General features: G+C 34.8%; 5 protein-coding genes and 1 long non-coding RNA gene across 14 annotated transcripts; 3 read left to right on the top strand and 3 right to left on the bottom strand.

Annotated features, from left to right (window-relative positions):
• Window positions 1–430: 430 nt before the first annotated feature.
• Window positions 431–2,258, bottom strand: LOC105268433 (alpha-ketoglutarate-dependent dioxygenase alkB homolog 4). The gene is made up of 5 exons (XM_011307995.1): window positions 2,057–2,258; window positions 1,631–1,756; window positions 1,205–1,560; window positions 902–1,057; window positions 431–653 (listed from the first exon to the last, which is right to left on the bottom strand). Exons 1-5 carry the CDS (start codon window positions 2,156–2,158, stop codon window positions 503–505), a joined length of 891 nt encoding a protein of 296 aa, XP_011306297.1. The 5' UTR covers window positions 2,159–2,258; the 3' UTR covers window positions 431–502.
• Window positions 2,175–3,736, top strand: LOC105268435 (N-acetylserotonin O-methyltransferase-like protein). 4 transcript variants are annotated; one of them, XM_011307998.1, is made up of 4 exons: window positions 2,175–2,264; window positions 2,546–2,655; window positions 2,807–3,195; window positions 3,318–3,736. In XM_011307998.1, exons 2-4 carry the CDS (start codon window positions 2,566–2,568, stop codon window positions 3,454–3,456), a joined length of 618 nt encoding a protein of 205 aa, XP_011306300.1. In that variant the 5' UTR covers window positions 2,175–2,264; window positions 2,546–2,565; the 3' UTR covers window positions 3,457–3,736. The 4 variants fall into 4 exon arrangements, with proteins under 4 accessions (XP_011306300.1, XP_011306298.1, XP_011306299.1 ...); XM_011307996.1 differs by lacking the exon at window positions 2,175–2,264 and adding an exon at window positions 2,284–2,442; XM_011307997.1 differs by lacking the exon at window positions 2,175–2,264 and adding an exon at window positions 2,284–2,442 and having other exon boundaries at window positions 2,526–2,655.
• On the bottom strand, window positions 3,468–6,506 carry LOC105268437 (transmembrane protein 120 homolog). 4 transcript variants are annotated; one of them, XM_011308003.1, is made up of 7 exons: window positions 6,128–6,506; window positions 5,989–6,065; window positions 5,661–5,779; window positions 5,263–5,418; window positions 5,073–5,165; window positions 4,470–4,687; window positions 3,468–4,190 (listed from the first exon to the last, which is right to left on the bottom strand). In XM_011308003.1, the coding sequence occupies exons 2-7, from the start codon at window positions 6,055–6,057 to the stop codon at window positions 3,733–3,735; spliced, it is 1,113 nt and encodes a 370-aa protein (XP_011306305.1). In that variant the 5' UTR covers window positions 6,058–6,065; window positions 6,128–6,506; the 3' UTR covers window positions 3,468–3,732. The 4 variants fall into 4 exon arrangements, with proteins under 4 accessions (XP_011306305.1, XP_011306306.1, XP_011306304.1 ...); XM_011308004.1 differs by having other exon boundaries at window positions 6,261–6,506; XM_011308002.1 differs by having other exon boundaries at window positions 6,312–6,505.
• An 85-nt stretch (window positions 6,507–6,591) lies between these two features.
• Tsr1 (Tsr1 ribosome assembly factor) lies at window positions 6,592–11,224 on the top strand. Its single transcript, XM_011307991.1, has 6 exons — window positions 6,592–6,843; window positions 7,711–7,981; window positions 8,242–8,488; window positions 8,612–9,145; window positions 9,654–10,713; window positions 10,965–11,224. Exons 1-6 carry the CDS (start codon window positions 6,735–6,737, stop codon window positions 11,117–11,119), a joined length of 2,376 nt encoding a protein of 791 aa, XP_011306293.1. The 5' UTR covers window positions 6,592–6,734; the 3' UTR covers window positions 11,120–11,224.
• On the bottom strand, window positions 11,212–19,667 carry Bre1 (E3 ubiquitin-protein ligase Bre1). Of its 3 annotated transcripts, none has more exons than XM_011307992.1 (10): window positions 19,455–19,667; window positions 19,204–19,374; window positions 17,882–18,068; window positions 16,954–17,292; window positions 15,663–16,429; window positions 15,121–15,524; window positions 14,813–14,966; window positions 14,548–14,676; window positions 12,504–12,906; window positions 11,212–12,065 (listed from the first exon to the last, which is right to left on the bottom strand). In XM_011307992.1, the coding sequence occupies exons 2-10, from the start codon at window positions 19,351–19,353 to the stop codon at window positions 11,689–11,691; spliced, it is 2,910 nt and encodes a 969-aa protein (XP_011306294.1). In that variant the 5' UTR covers window positions 19,354–19,374; window positions 19,455–19,667; the 3' UTR covers window positions 11,212–11,688. The 3 variants fall into 3 exon arrangements, with proteins under 3 accessions (XP_011306294.1, XP_011306296.1, XP_011306295.1); XM_011307994.1 differs by having other exon boundaries at window positions 12,504–12,888; XM_011307993.1 differs by having other exon boundaries at window positions 14,548–14,661.
• Window positions 19,668–19,799: 132 nt separating this feature from the next.
• On the top strand, window positions 19,800–20,675 carry LOC105268430 (uncharacterized). The gene is made up of 3 exons (XR_892334.1): window positions 19,800–20,013; window positions 20,092–20,192; window positions 20,252–20,675. It is a non-coding gene; the product is annotated as an uncharacterized lncRNA (long non-coding RNA).
• The last annotated feature ends 625 nt before the right edge of the window (window positions 20,676–21,300 follow it).

Genomic DNA, 21,300 nt, shown 5'->3' with positions numbered 1-21,300 from the left:
ATATGAAATAAAAATGGATGCGGGTGTAATTACAATGAAGCGTGATTGATATATTATCGAAATTTATTGAGACATGTGATGAACTATTGAATTTCAACAGAGTATTGTATTTCTATGTTTTTCAATAAATTAATATATTGTTAACATGATGGATTGTCAGTTAATTTTCACATGAGGAATGATTTTTTCATTTTCGACCTATCTCCATTCATGAATGCTTAATAATAAAGTAATTTTCATTGCAGAAAATAAATTAACAATGACGATTCTTCTCTACAATCTCATAAGCAACAATATAAACAGAAAATTTGAAAACTGTTATATAATTTCATTGCATATTTACATAAAAAATTAATTTCACATATAAGTATCGATATTTAAAATTGATTTGATTTTCATTCTGATAATTGGATAATTATTGTTCTCAAAAGAGAAAAAAAATGTGTAAATTTCCCGGTGATTCTTCATAATTTATAATAAAAATATTGTGGAGCGATTTGCGTCACCAAAAATTCTCTGCTTTCTTCAGAATTTCGACGGTTTCGTGACTGCGTTCACCTGGGGGTAAATAAGGTGGGGTAAATTCACGATATGCTATGCAGACTCTTCTGGAGTCTATGTCTTCTCGGAACACTAGGTGATCCCAGTCATATCTGCAATTAAAAATATTTTCAGCTGTAAAACCACTCCGGAAATAATCAAGAAACTTGAATTGTTTTTTTATTACATTTCCACAATAAGAATTTTTCTTGCTCGTAATTCCAAAATTTAACGAGAGGATTTTAAAAATTATTTCAATAATCTTAGAATTTTTGATGATGTTCATCCCAGATAAAAGATAAGAAGAGTATTCATCAACAATTTTCTGGTAAAGAACAATTGAAAATTGGTTTTCAAGTACCTGGAGGGGCCATACAACACCATTAACGATCTCTTCGGCATTGGAAGTCTCACAACAATGTCTCCTAGATTTTTATCATCAGAATATTGTTCTTTAACAACTGATGGATACGTAGACACGAGGTTGCGATTATATTTCCCTTCATCTCCACGGAACCTGTGAATTTATAGTTATTTCATAAACGACGGTAAAATGCCGGATTGAATATTTACCAATTCAATGAGGAACCAAAAAATTTGACATGATTTGATCATCAGATCTCAGGTAAAGTTTGAGTAAAGATGGGGAAAAATTTGTGTTTACCTCGTCATCGTGAGGACAGAATCCTCCAAAACATTAACAGTAACGATTCTCTCCCCCCAGATCCAGCAATCATCGATATGAGGATCAATGGAAGCTCCTCGTTCCCGCGTGTACTCCAAACTGCACTGCTCAATTGTCCTAAACCCTTTGAGCAGAGGAATATCCCTAAATTTTTCCTGAACAAATTTTGTGGTCGTTGGAAATCCATTGAAATCACCCAGTCGCAGTTTTTTCTTCTTAAAATTGCACTTTGGCCCGTAATTCTGTTTTCTTCGTCCACTCTGAGATATGTCCCAGGGTAAATCATCCAAGTCCATCAGAAGTTCATCAGCCTCTCCAATCGTCAAGAAATCTAGCTGATGCAGAAGTATTTGTCAGAGTTGTTTATGATTCAATGATTTTTTTTTAGTTCTCGTGGCTGTTTACCTTGATAAATACTCCTGGATAGGAAATTGGAGTTCCTCGATGGTGTGGATGATCCTTAAAAATATTTACATCCCATCCTGGATATGCCTTGTCACAGTGAGGACAGTACACATAACTAGGGAGCTCCTGAAATTAACAATGTTAAATCTGTAGCGAAGTAGTACACCCAAATAAATGCATTAAAGGAAAATGAGGATTTTTTCACATAAATATTTTTTTTGTAGCTCTCTCAATCTTCTCTATAAACAATGTTTCTTTAAAAAATTCGCTATACTGCTTCAATTCCAAGATATTAACTAATCATTGAAATAAATCATTACTCAATCCCTTTTGATTAAAACCCCTCCATATTATCCCCGATTCCTCTAGATACAATTCCCCTCATCCCCTCCTTTCGCCAGGTTATCAGATAATTCTCAAACCTACCTGCAATTTTTTAAACAAATTAGGTTTACAAATATTAAATTCTTCCTCGCATATCAGGCACGTCCTAATTCCCTTACAACCACATGCCCTCGGTGTCTCCATTCCATGCAAAAAATTCCACAAAAAACAGAGAATAATAGACAATTGTACAGTCGATGTTAAACAATACACTGCACAGAATTTTCGAAACAGTTGGAGTTGGTTTTAGGTTAGAAAATTCGTCCCAACTTTGTTCACAACAATTGACAACTTCACGTGCCTCAGGCGCTATTTACCTTCGCCGCGGCGTAATGTTAATGATTTTCAGTGCCAAAATTGTATGAAATTTCAGTGAATTTCCTCATTCCCATTGATTCATGGAATTATTTGTTATTCACATGCGACTCGTAATCTGAATTTAATAATTAATTTGATTAATTACTGAAAAAATTCATTCATTAATTCATTATGATACGATCAAAATTTATAGGATTGTTCTGAAAATTCCAGTTAACAATTTACCATCAAAGATGTTGGAACCTACGGTCCAGGGATTGTTGAGCACTAGAGTTGTTTTGGCAAGTGGATCCCCAAGACGTCATGAAATAATAAAAAATTTGGTGAATATTGCCCTGCCATTTTTAATTGTCAACTTTATCAACTGAATTGCACTAGCTTTTTGAAAATTCTACAGCTACTATACATCAAACGATTTACACTCTCCATAGAATATTGTTTTTTTCTCAAGGTAATCAAGTGATTATTTTTCAGGGAATCAACGCAGAATGCGTCCCATCAACTTACGACGAGAATCTTGATCGACGGAAGTACCAGAGTCATGGAGATTACGTTCAAGATCTAGCATACTTCAAAGTCCAAGAGGTTTTCGAGAGACTGAAAAACAGTAAGAAACCTCCAGAGTTGATCGTCGGTGCAGACACTATTGTTACCATGGGGGAGACGATATACGGAAAACCAAAAGATAAAAACGATGCATTTAGAATACTAAATAATTTAAAGAACAAAGAGCACGAGGTGTTCACAGGCGTGTGTTTCAAAACAAGAGATAAAGAAGTCAAATTCTTCGAGAGTACGAAGGTGACATTTGGAGACATCTCCGAGGAGCAGATCAGGGCGTATATCGCCACTGGGGAACCAATGTAATGAAATTTTTTATCTCCTAGAGTTCTTGAGATATTCTTTCTTAAAAATTCAATAACCATTTGTTCACTTCTTTTTCAGTTGAGAAATAAAGAGAAAATCAAAGTTGTTTTTTTTTTAGGGACAAAGCCGGTGGCTATGGAATCCAAGGGGTAGGAGGGTGTCTGATAGAGAAAATCAATGGAGATTATTACACAGTAATGGGAATGCCACTTTATTCCTTCATAAAACATTTGAATCAACTGTATTCTGATAATTAAGGGAATAGAGATTTTCAATTAGTACAAGTCGATTATCTTGAAAAAAAAAGCCAGTCAGGTGCTACTATTTCCCAATCAAACTCATGTCCACTCACCAGCAGAATTAAAAAAAATATATTACTATATTAATCAATATTAATTGACACTGCATATTATGCTACGGAAACCTTTGTAAACTATCTCCCTGTAATCTCAAAAGTAATGGGAAAAGAAAACGAGAAACAGTAAATGACAGATTTTAAAAATCGTTAATCACCTAATAAATAATTGAATAAATTAATTTTCCTTTTTATCTTGAAGATTTTCCTGACTCTTTCCTTCCGAATTTTTCTCCTGAGACAATGTAAACTCATTCTTCACCTGGGAGGTTTTTCTTTTATCGTTTTTAAAGTTGAAAACGTCTGGCAATTGACGACGAAAGGTGTCTTGCCATTTCTGGGGAATGACGAGAATTGTAGTGATGGCATTTCCGAGAAAGAGAATGAAGAACATGGCAGAGAGAACTGGCACGTGCCAGGTTGCCTCTGGATGGGACATGAGATGATATAACGTGTAGGCATTGTATAATTGAAAGAAATATCCTACGAAGAGGAACGGCAGAAGGAATGATAGGCCTCGCCACATCCAAGAGTGGAATCCCTCGATGGTTATGTCCATGTTGTGACGTTCTCCAAGGGCTTTCAAGCGGTACAGTACGCCCCTCTGGTAACGGAATTGTAGATATTGGACGAAACCTGCAGGAAAAACAGAAATTACAGAAGTGCAGGAAAATATAGACATGTATCTATTTAAATCGGTGCAGGAATTTAGACTTCGAATGGCTTTCTCGGATCACAGAATGACTATCTGAAATTATGACTGTCTTGTTAAAAACCATTTGAATATTATCAGTTTCTAATGCAATGTAAATTTTCTTTTGACATTAAATTGACGAGAAAATGAAATTCAATATTAACTCCAATGACTGAAGCTCTCGTTTCTGTTGTGAGAGGAAAGCAAATGATTATACTTACTAATATAAACGTTGAACCACATAAATTGTCCTCGAAATGCATACCAAGGACTCGTATTTGGCCAAACGAGTAAAACTCCAGAAACAACTGTCGACAAAAAATGATGAAAACGCCACCAGCCTTTTATACGTGAACCGTTGACCTTTAGTATACTCTCACGTATCGTTAACGTGCAATAATACCAAACTAGAAGAAACATAAAGCTCAGCTCGAGAGTCCTGAAAGGATAAGAATCAAAATTATCAATGAGAAAATAATTCATAAAGTCGAAGATTCCTTTTCTTCATGTACAAGATTTAAAAATTTCAGAAAATTAGCGCAATATTGATTGAATATACGAAATATCTCTCAGACAGTGAATGAGGGAAAAATTGTTCCATTTCGATAAACAAAATTCCTAAAAATAAATAAAACAATAATTCATGATGAAATTAATTACTCACAATCATCATACGTTAAGATAATTGGTAAAATCAGGATTATGTATTGAAAGCCAATATTCAAAAGCCTAGATTACTTTTGAGAAATTTCTAAGGTGAAATAAAAAGGAAAAATTGAACAAATGAAGAAAGGAAAATACTAGATGGAGATTTGCCAAATTACCTGAAATTAGTGAATAAATTAATAACACTCAGGATGAATCCAATGACAGAAAGTACCACTTTGAATTTCTCATACTCGTCTTTGTACTTGAATCTGTGAAAAATGAAAACAATCAATCACGCCATTGAGAACACTCAATTGGCCATTTTTCATTTTAACCGATGCTTATTAATTGTTGTGTAACACTCACTTCTCATCTTTGTTCAATATTGATACGTTGACGGAGCCGAGAATAATTGATAAATACGTGCCATTCGCCTTTGGTAATGTCTGCTCTATCTCGTGCAATTGTTCTTCTCGTCTCTCCATATCTTTCCTCAATTTTTGGCAGTCTCCACTGGCCACTCTTTACCATGATCAAAAACAAAATCAATACATCAAATAGAAATTAAGTTGCTTCCAAGATTTATCCATGAAAGATAATCCGTGATTTTAATTTAATTATTAAAAATAAAGTAAAAAATTAGTGCAGATTGTAGATTATATTTAGATTGATGGGAAAGGTGGAATTGTGTTTTCACCATTAGTAAAGGTAATGAAAGAATTTGCGGTCGAAGAAAAGGAAAATTTTTTATTTTTTACACTCACTGCTTCAGAGACTTGGAAATGACACCCATCCGATATCTCTGATGGGAAATTCCATTCAGGCATTTCCCCTGGAGCTCTGTCAGCTCCTCCAATTTCGCAACATACTCCCTATTGAGAGCCTGTAATATTTTGATAATTTAAATCCATTTATTTATTAAACGCAAAACAAAATCTTTTATGACTCAATTTTTTCTCCAGTTCATAATATCATCTTTATATCATTCAAATTTTCCGTGTTTTATCGATGAATATATAGGCAGTTGGAAACAGACAAATAAAATCTTTCCACTCGTTACAAAAACCTGAATTTCAACCTGAAAATTCTCACCTCAAGTGCTTTAAAATCACTGGCAAGATCATTCCAATCCTTGAGACAAGATTCTACATCAGTATCCATGGTTCACACTGAAATAATTTTGAAAAATTCCAAGTAAAATCACAAACACTTGCCAACACCTGCAACCCACCGTCTACCATCTATCTGATCAACAGTACACGATTTTCAAAAAAAATATTATAATAATTGCGTCACTCAATTCGTGGGTTTATCTGATCATCGAACAATTCGATAATGATTCAAAACCTTCAGGGATCATTTACCCGGCAACTGGAACGTTTCTGGGGCTTTAAAATGTTGGGTAAAATAATAACCTCAAACGGTGAAACTTTCGAGAAACTCAGATAACCTGCCAATTAATTTCCCTAGATTTTTTTTTTACGGAGTGTGCGTTTTTTCTTTGATTGATTACAAAATGCCGCCTGAAGTTTTTGTTGATTTATCGGTGGATACCGATGTAATTGACGAATATTTATGCGCTCTGGAGGATGAAGTGAGAAAGTTTCGACGTTCAGTATATATACGATATATACCAGCCAATGCCGCCATATATATATTTTCCAACACATAGACGATGCACCTGACCTCCACCCATCGCTTCATGTGACACAGACTGAAGCCAAAACACTGCAAAACACGTGGGACAGAGTTTTTATCATGTCTTTACTGTAATTTACCGTGAATTATATTCATCAAATCGTTATTAAAAGATATATCACAGAATTTATCGAGAAGAAATGGGCACTGGACAGGAAACTCATCGAGCTGGAGCCTTCAAACAGACCAACAAGGCTCATAAAACAGGAAGACACCGTAGCAAAGGTTCCATCAGTAGTGCCGTTAAAGGTTAGATTTCATTTATCCACTCACTAGATGAATAATAACATATTATAAAACAATAACTGTCGCGATAAGATTCAGCGAAAAAAGGTCTTGCCTGAAATGAATTCAAACAACTCGTGGAAAAGTTGAAATTCATAAGTCTCAACTGTGAATGTAATAAGCACCAGCAAGAGGATCATCTTGAAAAGTTACCGATTTTTATTATTGAATCAGTAAAAGGGTAGAAATTAAATAATTGTTCAAGCAATTACAAAAAGCCTTTCTCGAATTTTCTTATTGATTGTATATTTTCTTTGTTCTCACCCATTATTGTAATAAATGAAACATTCTAGAATTGATCTAGCAACTAAAAACTATCTATAACTACAACTCGGATATGCAAATATAATGGACAAACCTAGCCAAATCGCCAAAAACATTCGATTGGATTTTTCTGGAATCTATTCTTTTGACATTTTCTCTGAAAAATCTCCTCTGGTGAAAGGTTGAATGTTTTTTGTTTAATTTTCATGATGAGGAGAAATTAAGAATTGGAAAGAAAGTACACAGTTAGAAAGAAGAAAAACAATGAACATACGAACGAATTTTCTAACGAATTCGCTGAGTTTTTTATAAATTTTTGTCGTGAACGAATAAAAAATTCCATATACTCTCATTTTGGCAATCGTTTCTCCAACGTGTAACTTTCCTATAAATAAACAACTTTGAGGAATGCCCAATATTGCATCCTAATGGGAAATGTTATTATAAAAAATCTTTAAAAATTCCTCTCAACCATAGACCCTTCGTAAAAATACAGAATGATTCCATATTTATTGAATAATTCACTTCTGTAATCTCATACCAAAATGATTATCTTCGTTCACACAGGAAAAGTTGGTGTCAAATCATTAACAAAACGATTGAGAAAAGAATTGGGAAAAGAAGCTCGTCGTCATCAATCTCAGCAGCTCAGGGCAAAAAAAAGGGAAGAAGTATTGGTTGCCAAGAGAAATCTTGGGGGATCCTTGGCTGCACCGATTTTGATTACGATTATTCCCCTCCAGGAAGATCTCGATGTGAAGAGGGTTGTCAATAATCTTACCGGAGCAGATGAGAATGCTGAAGTGGCTGAAAGTCCGCAGGGACTCACTCATATTTCGTACGTATTCCCTCGAAAAACAGATCATAAATCATCGCAGTCATATTAAAAAATTTAGACAGAACAGAAAGTAGTTTTATTTACCAGAGAATTTAAATAATAGAATTATTTAAATATGACAAAGGAATTGAATTGAATAAACTTGAGAATAATGTTCCTTTAGAAATAAATAAGTTACTTGAAGTTTTGAATTGACAAACACATATTTACTAATCTGCTAAACTAATTTACTAATACTGTAATGTCTTTATTCTTTCCAGGATCCCCAGATTCAAACAGCGCTTCTCGTTGATTGTTCCACCGGTAGGAAACACATTTGCAACTCTAGATGCAGCAAAAGTGTCCACTACACTTCTATTTGTTACTTCTGTAGCCCTAGAATCATGTGGCAATCAAAAATCTGAGGCCATTGATTCCTGGGGAGAAGAAATACTGGAGGCATGCTTGGCTCAAGGATTGCCTACCACGATCATTGCAATCACAGATCTGGAGTCAATTCCTATCAAAGTAAGAATTTATCCTCTCGTTTTTCCAGTGGTTGAAACTATTTTTATATTTGCCTCAAAGCATTATCACTCAAATGATACGGAATTATTTATTTCATCTAAAAGTATGCTTTGTTATTTGTAGAAAAGGCAAGACGTGAAACAGACAACCCAAGAAGTCTTCTCAAAATGGTTCCCGGAGGAGAAAATCCATCCGCTGGACAAGCCAGTGGATGCCCTGAACCTTCTACGGAAGGCAGGAGCCCAAAAACAACGAGCTGTGGCTTACAGAAACCGAAGACCTCACTTAATCGCTGAAAAACTTAAATTTACATCATCAGGTGAAAACACTGGAACTTTGGAAATATCAGGGTATTTGAGAGGTCAACCCCTGTCTGTGAACTCTCTCATCCACATCCCAGATTTCGGAGATTTCCAGATGACTCAGATCGATGCCTCCGATGATCCTTACCCCTTAGATAAGTCTAGGAAACATGAGGATGAACTTAAAATGGCAGAAACGAGAGTTCTCGAGGTGGCAGATCCTGCAACACAGGAATCTCTGCAGTCTGAGAATATTCCAGACCCCATGGATGCTGAACAGACTTGGCCTACTGAGGAAGAACTTGCTCAGGCACAAGATCAGAAGAAACGGAAAATCGTCAAACGAGTTCCCAAGGTTTGTTCATATAATTTCGCTTGTTTGAAAGATCAGTTGAACTCCTCACGTCGAAAACTCTGCATATCGTCTTCTTAAAACTTTATAATAACTAAAACTGAACGGACGTAAAGCTCACTAGGAATTCCAAGATTCCTCTAAGGAATTCCTAGAGCCTTCTATTAAATGATCCACTGTGACGGTTTTTCTCAAAGAAAAAGCCTAAAGCCCCTTATCCTTTCAAACACAAAGCGAAATTCAATCAAAATTCAATCAAAATTACATACGATTGAGAAAATTTTAGGGAATTCGTGCAGATTTTTTTCTAAGCGTTCTGGAATTTTATGATATCCATACATAAAATGATGATATTGGTGCCTAAATTTTCTAAACCATTTCCACAATCAGTGGGAAATGGTGAATTCCATCATTTTTACGGAATATTTCTCACCCTGTTATAAAATCATGCATCTATCAGTCCAAAGAGTTTCATAATTCCTCATTTTTCTTTCACTTTTCACCTCAAAAGGGTACATCAGAGTATCAAGCTGCTTGGATCCCTGACGAAGATGGTGAACCAGACTCAAACCCGGACTCCACTCCGTCGGACGAGGAGATGTCAATAGCAGATCCCCAATCCGAAGACGAAGAAGACGATGACCAACACCCAAACGATGATGATTTCGAAACGATGACCGTCTCGGAAGCGCCTCCCGACCACCAGAAGTACGACGAGGAGATGGATTTCTACGAGGAAAAAACTTCAATGCAGAAGCTAAAAGAATCTAAAACAGACGCCCAATTTCCTGACGAAGTGGATACCCCCCAGGACACACCTGCACGCATCAGATTCCAGAAGTATAGAGGACTTGAGTCCTTCAGGACGAGTCCCTGGGATCCACAGGAGAATCTCCCCTTCGACTACAGCAGAATTTTCCAGTTCGAGAATTTTGAAAGGACGAGGAGGAGAATCCTCAAGGAATCCTATGATTCTGATGGTACGCGCCCTGGATGGTTCATCACTCTTCACGTAAAAAACGTTCCTCGGAGCATCTTCGAGGCATTCTGCGCCTTGAACGACCGCCCATTAATCGTCTTCGGGCTTCTACCAAATGAAAACAAAATGTCTTTACTTAATGTCGTCCTGAAAAGTAAAATTGATTCATCTGAGCCGATCAAATCGAAGGAGCGGTTGATATTCCAGTGTGGATTCAGGCGATTCAGTGCTTGTCCTATTTTCAGTCAACATACCAATGGATCTAAACACAAGTTCGTCAGGTACTTGCAACCTGAAGACACCGTTGTAGCGAGCATGTTTGCTCCGATAATATTTCCCCCTTGTCCAGTGATTTGTTATAAGGAGATGAAGAATGGAAGTTTAGAGGTGGTTGGCAGGGGCAGTGTCCTGAGTGCTGATCCTAATCGATTGGTCATCAAGAGAGCTGTGCTCTCTGGGCATCCATTTAAGGTACACAAGAGAAGTGCTGTTGTAAGATTCATGTTCTTTGAGAGAGAGGATATCAACTGGTTTAAACCTATTGGGCTCAGGACCAAGTATGGGCGCAGGGGACACATCAAGGAGCCTCTAGGTGAGTTTCAATCCCTTTTGCTCTATTCTTCATCGGTTTTTCCGATAATTCCCTATTTCAAAGCTTATTGATTAAACAATTACTTCAGTTATGTAAATCATTACAAACGTATTTTTAGCTTTCGTATTGTTCTTTCAGATCGCGGGCATGTTATTTTGATTACTCCTTTTGCATCAATTTATTTTAATACACTCTTTATCTTTTTTACTTAACACGGATTCACATCGATTTTTATGTCGTACTAATTGCAGGAACTCATGGGCATATGAAATGCGTTTTTGATGGACAACTCAAGTCTCAGGACACAATTTTGATGAATTTGTATAAAAGAGTTTTTCCAAAATGGACTTACGAACCCTGTCTCATTACTTCGGGAGCATCCAATGAGGAGAATATGATGGAATAAATCATGCTTTTTCATATTAGAATTATTTAAAAACGTGTAAAATGTTAGATAAACATTAATAGCCTTATTTCTAAGAATGAAAAAATAAAGAATTGATTTTATTAATTTCCATTTAATATTTGTCTGTCTACCATTGAATTGATTCTTAAAAAATGATAAATCCAGCATTCGTACAACATTTACTGAATAAATATAAAAAAGTTCGATTCCATAAGACTTTTAAATACGCAAGTTCACGATTTGCTTTACCGCAGTTATATTCATTGAAAACCTATACATGCACTCACACAGTCAATTTATTTTTAAATGAAATATTTCCTCTCTTGCAGCGAAAAAAAAAAGTAAAAAATCATTTTGCTCATGATAAAAAAACTGAGTTTTCACAAGGAACAAAACTTACTGTAAAAAAAAACGCAAAAAACATTAATTTCGTACAAAAAAAATGACTTTACAGTGAAATTCTCATTGAACTGAGAAAGAGAAAGTGTATTTGTACAAAAGTTTTTGCGGTTGAGGAAAATATTTCTAGGAAGATAAAATTATTTCATAGTTAATCTAGAGTATTTTCTTCACGTTGAAAGGTACAGACGATGATAGTCATTGGCACCAAATGCACAGTTGCACTTTGGACATTTCCTTTGACGAGTTTCATATCTCGTACGAAGACAATCCCAGCAGAAGACGTGGAAGCATTTCGTAAGTACAGCGTCTTTACGTTTAACTTTGCAAGAGGGACAGGTGAGGGTTTCTTTGTACTCTCTGAGTTCTTCAGCCATAACTTCATCTAGAGTCTCTGCCAATTCGATCTTCTTCATCCTCTCTACTTTTCTTCGGAGTTGAGCGATTTCCTCCTGGAGTCTCTTTGTTTTATAGGCCTCTGCCTCCAGAGAACTTGTTTTTTCCGCGACTACTTGCTGCGCTTCTTTCATTTGTGAGTGATATTTTTCTGGAGAAAAAAAAACAGTATACCATCGAAACAAATTTTTCAAACCATAATTCAAATATTTCAGAACATTTCTTGTCTAGCTATTATGGAATAACAGATTTAAAAAATAAAACAAAATGTTTTTAATTGATAAATTAATTGAATTTGAATTAATATCGATGACTAGGGCTCAACCATACTTACATATGAAAAAAAAAAATGTAATTGAACAAATTATACAATTTTTCTTGAAGATGAAAAATTCTTAATTATCCGTTTAACGACTTTGGAATAACTTCATTATAACAATTATTTATGAAGAAAAATGAGAGAATAATGATAATTTATTTATTGATTTTATAGAATTTATTTCTAACAAAATTCGAAATATCCCGGAAAACGTTGAAAAAATGGGGTTTGACTGGTGTTTCAATAAAAAGAAACAGATGGGAAACTCACCAAGATGAAGTTTTAAGTCAGCAGCACTCTGTGCACTCTCAATAGCTTTCCGCTTATGCATCTCCATAGCCTGTTGTCTAAGGGCCAATTCTTTCTCTACAGTAGCTAGGGAATTCTGCAAGAGCCTTTCCTTCTCTTCAAGTTTTCTAACAACAACATTGGCTGCCTCGACCTGTGTCGTTAACGTCGTAACTTGTTCCTTCAGAACATCTTTCTCTTCTCTGGCCAGCTTATGCAATTGATTACTTTTTATTCTCTCAGTCATTAATTTGAAGTTGGCATCATCCTTTTCACGCAATTGCTGTATCAAACGGGAGTTTTGCTCCTGCATATCTTCAAATGCTTGACCAGTTACCTCCATTTCGTTTAGTAACGCTTCCTCTTCCTGCATCCAAACGCAATTCTGTTCAGTGTTAAGCAAATGTTCTTTTCCAATTATTAAAGTTATCTCAACACTGGTTTGCATTATTCTATTAGTTTGGGTTTATTAGTTCAATTAATTAGTTTTTAATGAATAAAATTATGAACGTATAGATTTGTGGAAGAAGACAACAATAACAGAAAAATTTGTTGTGAATTGATAAACTAGAAACAATAAGTTTGATCTTTCTTTAGAGACCGCACATCGCACTGCAAAAAAGATTTTTGTGATCATGGCATCTGAAAAGGTGAAAATGAGATTTTTTTCACATTTAAGAAATATCTGATAATTTGCTGTGGGGTACGGACACTTATACTAGTTTATCAATTAATCACGGAATGTTTATAGGAGCGCTGGGGTAATATGGACATCTGAGGTAAAACTGACCACCATTCAAAATGGTTCCACTCTTAATTTTTAATTTTAATTTTAGGCTTAAACAAATATTGGATTTGGTATTTAAAAATTAATAAAACTATTTTTTCTGTAATCATAAATTTGTCATTAACTCTGAAGATAATTAAATGATTTACAAAAGGCGTTTATGATTTTAGATAGTTATTCTGTGATCCACCAAAGGCAATCGGCAGTCTTAACTACTACTTGACCATTTTAAATAAAAACATGTTTATATTGCCCTATTTCCCCTATTCTATTTATGTTATTGTTTTCTTCATTGATTAAAATTAATTGTTTCGGTATCAGCGGGTAGGCTAGGATATTAAAAAGAAATCACATAGAGAAACGCAGAAAATTCTTCTAGAATAAAATCATTCTTCTCATCATCATGACTTTTTTAAATAATTGTCACTCCAAGCATCTGGTTTTTTATAATTTTAGGGAATAAATTATTAAAAATATCAGGTTATTATTTGCATTATCTGAGGGGGACTAGGTAAATGTGCACAATACCATTTCCACATTAAATTGTTCTAATAAAACTTGACTATATACTATAATCAATTTCTAATTTTTTTAAGTATATAGCGCTAGAAGAGAGGAGTCGATAAAAAGTTCTGTCCATCTACAAAAGCACCCGCCATGAAAAATGAAGTGACTTAAAGTCACTTTTGAATATATAGCCTACAGTGAGAAACAAAACGACCGTTTCCAAAAAATTATATTTACTTGAAAGAAGTATATACTGTCATAAAAATCTGATTTCTGCAGGTAATTTCAACTAGATATTAATAATGATAATTATATTGCTCTAGAGAATGATTATGTTTGTTTTGCTTTGAATTCACGCGCTCAATAATTATTAATATTAAAGAATTAGGACAATCTCTTGTCCTAAGGAAATTCAAGATTTAAATTCCACATCTATTATCTACTGAAGGTAATCTTTGGTTTCAATTTTATTTTGTTAGTGTAAAATATTTCTAAATTTGTTACTTGAAAAGTATGGAAAATTATTCGTTCGTTTTTTTTTATTTCTTAAAGTTGAAAAATTGGAAGTGAATCGATCACTGGCAAAAATCATTTTTTTTTTTCTCAGGGTAGATTATTTTGATGAAGGAAATTTAATCGAGGTTGGTACAGCACTCATATACCGGAAGCTTTTTTTTTCTACGGATTTTACGTGTGTGTATTAGTTTTTATTATTAAAATTTGACTTTATACCTGTTTTTGTGAGGCAACCTGTCGCTGCAGTGTATAAGTCTGCTCTTCTAGCTTCTTGATTTTGATCTGTGCATCCTCATCAGCAAGTTTCTTCCTCTCCTCTCTCTTGTTCTCCTGAAATTCGAACGTCTTTCGAAGCTCGGTATATATATGATTTTCTACAAGTGTTTGTGTACGAAAATAACAAAAAAGACGAATTTCTTCGCCAAAAAAAGAAAAACTGATGGTTTTTTTTACTTTGATATTTGAATTTATTTATGCTCACCTGGATTTTTTTCAATTGCTGGCGGAGATCTTCAAGTTCTGCTCGAGTTTTTCGCTCAGCTGCCATTAATTGAACTTTGTCACGCTGTTCCTTGCCCACACCTTTGTACATGTCCAGAAGAAGCTTCATTTCCTTCATTTCGTTGACGGTTTTTCTTTAGTAAATAACAAAAAGAAAATATTTGGATTGGGTTCAGCCATTTTTAATCAGAAATTGAGAAGATACTGAAAAGCGGGGAGGGTAAGAATCACGTATACTCTTAAGAAAAATATAAAAATTACACGGATTTTCAATATAAAAATACTCACTTGAGTTGTGCCTTGAGATCTCTGACAATTTCAGATTCAGCAACTTTAGCGTCCTTGATCCTGTGCGCTGGATCCCTGTGCTCAGTTTTAACAATATTCTCTTTCTTAACATCCTTCTCCCTTTTTATATCCTTTTCTTTCTTGAGAGTTGGCGATGTCAATGCATGAGAGTCACTATTTCCTTTGCTTCCTTCACCTTCACCAATCTCAATGGCCTCGACTTCTTCGTCAGTTCCTAATTCACGTTTTATGGAAGCACCTTCTTCTTTAATCTGCATCGAACCTGGTAACGAGTTCATCGTCTCTTCCTCTTTACAACTCCCATCCGAATTGTTACCCTCTTTGTTTTCTTGAGATGATTGCTGACCGAGTTTTGCTGTCAGCTCTTCTATCTCCTTTTTTAACTGAAAATTGGAAAGATATTTTATAAATCTCTCTTTTTACACAACTTTCGGTTCAAATTTCCTGATGAATAAAAAAAAATTATAATATGGTGCTTTAGCTAATGATACGCTATATGAATAGATAATAAATTTATTTACCTTAGGAATCTCTGCAGAAGCTTCCTTGTACTTTCTCTTATATCTGTGCACCTCCCCCTTCAATTGTTGATTATGATTCTGGAGAGAAGTGATGAGATGTCTCATTTCCCTGTTGATGGGTCCAGTCTGTTCATTAGCAGCTAGATTCTGCTCAAACTCGATTCTCAGCATTTCGTATTCCTTTCTCAACTGAGCGAGGACATCCTCGAGCTGAATGCACTCGCCCCTGAGCTTCTTCTGTGCCATCAACTCCTCACTCTCCATCATCTCAATATGCCTCAAATGAGAATTCTTGCTAGTTTGTAATTGCGCTCTTGCATCATCCAATTGAGTCTTCAGCTGCATCGACTCATTGTAAAGAACTGAAAACTGGGACTGCAGGCATTTGTACTCAGTTGTCTCTACTATCACAGACTCTGGAAGTTGTCTAATATCCATCTTCAATCTTTCAACCTCTTTCAATGCATCTCGATGCTGTTGATGCAATTTGTCTAATTCCTGAAGTCTATTATTGGCTAGTTCTCTCGTCTCTTCCAGCTCTCGTTGAAGATCCTCTAATTTTGTCTGGGAGACACTTGAGGCAACCAACGTGCTAGGTTTGTTGCTTCCTTTGTCGTCAGTACCGTGGATCTGTTGGAATGCTTTCAGCTTTTCTATTGCCTCTCCCAAGTGATGCTCCAGCTTGTCGTTTCTTGCTCGAACTTTGTTCAGTTCGTATTGGAGATCGTCTACTTGGTTACGAAGCTCTGCTGATAAAGTGTCTTTGCCTGCATCATCAGAAAGGAAAATACTTATTTTTTTTACTAGGAATTCGAGGATATACAGAAGACACACAAGCGAAAATTTTCCAAAAGAAAAATTTCTCCAAGACAAATTCTCCGGGAATGATTTCTCTCGGAATTAATTATCGTCCTAAAATATTTTCCAATGAGTTCTGAATCTCATGCCCATCTGGATAATCGAGATACATGTTAAAAAACGGATTATTTTATGAAGACATTTTGTAAATTGACGATTGATGTTATAAGACTTTCGACTTGAAAAACTTATCATTTAAACAGTTGCGAATGTGATGACAGAATTATTATAATTATGTCAAAGTCTTGTTGTACCTACAATATCGAATTGATGATTAAGAGTAAATCATTTTTTTTTTATGATAATACTCTCGGGACGACAAGATAGGAAAATTCCTCTAGGGTAATTTTTTTTAAAGGGAAGTCGATGGGTCAGTTGTCACTGGAAAATTTTTCGACGCACAAATACGAATTTTCATCACGATCTGTCTTACCAGTTATGGTGTCTTGGAGTTCGGACATCTTCAGGGACATCGTGTGGTACTTTTCATGAAGCTGGATATTGATGGCCTGTAGATTTCTATTTTCAGTTTGAATTTCATTGTTGGCCTTGCGAACAACTTCATCGATGTTTGGAGCTTCTTCGCCTTCATACTCTCCTTTCAAAGCAAGGGTAATCTTCTCGTTACGTTGAGAGAGACGATCGAAGGCTTGGACGACCTTCGAAACCGCTCGTTTCGACACTTGAACTCGATGGGCAAGTTTGTCATCAAGTTCCTCTTTATCCCAGGTGGAAAGCTGCATTAGAAAGGAAGTAGTGGCTTCAGACTCGTCTGGAAAATTAAAGAAATCGATGAACAATCTTCGAAGATTAGCGCTTCAATTTTTTTAAGTATGGAGAGTTTTTGGGTTTGGAGAATCATTGTTAAAAATTTCACAAATAATACGAGATTCTCTCAATATCTTTCGGTACAAGAAAATTACAATTTAAGGTTATATTATTGATTTTCCCCACAGGAAATGACTTTAAAAGAAAAATATTTTTCTTTCATTTTGAAGTCCATTAATTTCAAATGCTTGGATTAAATTAACGCAAAAGAATAGAAAAATTCAGATAAATTACAATTCTCAAAGAAAAAAAACACGAGAAACCATTTTTACAATTAAAAAGCTATAATTCCTTAAAAACGAATGAGAATGAAAATATTCACATGTGAATTTAATTCTTACGTTAACAGAAAATTGGGAATTTCGCCAAGTAAATTGATTTAGCAGACGCGAATTAATTGATTAAAAGTGAATTTTGTTCTCAGCATATTCAATAGGCCTTTAAAACTGTATAAAATATTTGACGATTATTACTGAGAAGTAAAATTAGTGTGGATTTTTCTAGAGAAGAACTACGCGATGTCAATTCCTCACTTTTATTTTCGGACTCGTCAGCAGTTTCGGCATCAAACCTCTGTAGCAGCACTCGAATATCTTCATTCAACTGATTCCAATATCGATTGACTACATTTAGAACAGCATCATCCTGTGTTTGTCTTTTCTCTAGCTGCTCTATTCTCTGCCTGAGCTCAGCCTCCATCCTGTGCCTCTGCTCTAGCCTCTGTAGTGAAAAATGTAGCATAAAACATCATTCGAGTGGTTATGATAATCCACAATAATAACTTATAATATGTACATAAGCTGTCAAATATATAAAATTAATCGGGTTATTTCAGTCCAGTACACTTAAAATTCTTATGAGAATATATAGAATATCCAGGTGAAAACGTCATGTATCCTTTTTCAGAAATAAATAGGAAATGGAGGAACAGTCTAAGGAAGATAGTGAATTTTTACGGACGATCTTTTTTCTAGACGGACATAAGAGGTATAAAAAAGATAAGTACAAAAACTCCAGTATTTGTTTTCGATTCAGAGATATTCTTCGAAACCTTAAGGATTCGCTAATTTAAATTATTACCCTTGACCATTTAATTGCAGAATTGATTATTATTGAACGAATTCTTAAAGTGTCATCTCCTATTTGAACACTTTTTTAGATTAATTTTTTCTCATAAAAAGATTGTTTTAACAAAAGGAAAAAGGAACGTAGGAATTGAAGATTCGGTAAATTAAAATATCGAGGCAGATGAGACTAAATGCCCATTTGCACATTTCAGGCATTGAAAAAAAGTTATAACTAAGGAATAAATTTATCCATTTCACTCGGCGCAGACTCAATAAAAAATAAACGGAACTAATGATTTTCTTCAAGGCAGGAAAACTATTAAATTTCATTAATAATTAACTAAGATTCGAATATTTGAAATAAAATTCAAGTTGTTGCTTAATATTAAAATAAATCGTTCCTGAATAAACGTTTCTTAATTTCTGTTTTGATCAATGATTAAATACTTCAAAACATTAGAAAGAAAAAACCTCGAAATTTGCTGACTAGCAATTTTACAGAAACTTCTTCGTTCCAACATTCAAGCGGAAAATTGATCTTCATATTTCCTGACATATTTTTGCTTTCTCCAGTGACTAATTAAAAGGACAACAATTACAAACACGTTAACTACTTCAATTGACGGCCGAATTATCCTAATAATGAAAAATATTATAACAAACTGTTTAGAAATATTTTAAGGGTAATTTTCTCTAGTCTGAAGAATTCTTTTGATATTTCTTCCCAAAATCACTGATTTTGGAAGGTACAAACCCTGAAATGCAAATTGGAGGGCAGACTTATGTACCTGAGCAAGTTTTTTATTCTGGAATTGCAGAACTTTCATATCCATTTCCTCCAATGTTGATATGGGACCAATTAAAATTGGTTCAAACTGCACTTTTTTTATTGGAGGTTGGGAACTGCTGTCTCCCGGATCTGCTGAACGTTTCGACATCGTGAAATCTCTTCTAAATACCTAGAAAAAAATGATAGAATTAGTTGAAAAAATGAATTTTACGATGGAGTTAACGAAGGAAATCAATGATTGAGCCTCACCTGTGGCAAATAATAGCGACTAAATTGGAATGAAATCGAACAATTTACACGCGGCTAAGGAGAGATTATCAAGACCTCATTTTGGAGTAGTAATTGAAGTTATTTCTGGGCGATTTTAAACGCCAACTTTCCAACTTTCACGGGTAGAAATTGATGCATTGGACGACAAACGACCGTTTTCGTCGAACCATCGCCGCCATTACAAATTTTATTTTGAGGATGTAATTCCCTACTGCCTTCAGGCGATTCACCAATGGGCAATAGACTGAAGTCAACTGCGGATTCTTTTTATTTGAATCTACCACCCGAATTCAGTCTTCAACGAGTGCAATATTTTTCCTTTTTTCCTATACATGATTGTTTCTTCAATTATTAATTAACAATACACCTCTCAGGGATCAGGTCACAGATGCTAGTAAATTTTGCCAGCAAATTTCAAATTTTGAAAGATCATCACGAATTCTTGGCTAGAACTATTGTCAAAACATGTCAAAATGAATCTTGACAGACAATTTTGACAGATCATATGTTCTATGAGTCGTCCATTATTCATTATGAGGTATATTTTCACATTCTCTATGGCATTTCCACCATTACGGCTTGTCGAAATAATGTCAAAGTATGAATTCATTTACAGATACTACCGCATTTGACATTTTTGGTCCAGATTTTGCATTATCCTCTGACATATAACATATGAAAAATTATCACATGTGGTGTTTGACAGAATCTGTTAAAGTATGACAGCAGATATTTCATTGTGCCATTAGATGACAGATAATATGGTATTTTTATAGTTTTAAATGAGATCTTGGAGATAGGAGAGAGGAGGGTAGACTGGACCCCCCTACGCAGAAACTCATTCCTCAACAATTTTTACTAAAATCACTAGTCCTTACCCTCGAAAGCTCCATCTAAATTTGTGCAACGCCTCGACAAAACGAAAATTTTGAGGAGAAGGTGGGTAAAATGGACTTCCCTCTCTCTCACGATTTTTCCTCCAATGGTCCCAAATTGACTCGTCGAGACTATTAAAAACAATTAATTTCAGCTTCCTGCAAATAGTGTATAACGTTAATTAAAAATCAAATCCTTATCATTGTTCAAGTATTTGTCAATAGAATTTAGTATACAGAATTAAAACTCCGTGTTAATTAAATATAAAATGTAAACACTCATCAAAACATCAATTACTCCACGGTGCATCTTTATAGAAAATGTAGTGAGAAATATATCTTAGATCAAACTAGAAGGAAAAAAATTACCTAGATATCATAAGATTCTTAGTAATATGTCGATAATACAATGCCCCGCTTGTTCCTTCCATAAAAACGTGAGTTGATACTGCGTATGTACTTAATTACTATTTATCATTACGCAAATGTTAGATTCACTTGGTCATTGATCTGTGATCTATTCTAACGAATGAAGCATCGAAGTGCCAAAGCATTTTGAACTCTGAACTTACACTGAAAATTAAATCGATTTTAAATCTCTGAAATCTCGTCATTTAAAATTATTCAAATCAATTGAAATTAATGAAGCGATCCTAAAATGAGCGGAACCAAATAAAAAAAAAATAATAACGTATTTTCACTTATAGTGAAGTCCATTTGAGCGATTTTTTTTTCGATTTAGAAAAACTCGATTATCTCGGCTCCTATGGGTCGTACCGCGAAAATAAGAGTATTTTCGTCCATATCACCGCGAAACGCGTCGATCCAACATATAAAGAAGGGTATAGGTGCAGTTTTTTTTCAATTTATAAAAATGCGATTATCTCGTTTCCTATGCGTCGGAGTGCGAAAATAAAACCCCCCAATTTTTTGCTAGCATTCATCCCATT

Source organism: Fopius arisanus, unplaced genomic scaffold, assembly GCF_000806365.1.
Source record: "Fopius arisanus strain USDA-PBARC FA_bdor unplaced genomic scaffold, ASM80636v1 scaffold00057, whole genome shotgun sequence".
Classification (NCBI taxonomy): Eukaryota; Metazoa; Arthropoda; class Insecta; order Hymenoptera; family Braconidae; genus Fopius; species Fopius arisanus.
Note: the sequence above shows the minus strand (reverse complement) of the source record. Positions and strands in the feature narration are given on the sequence as shown.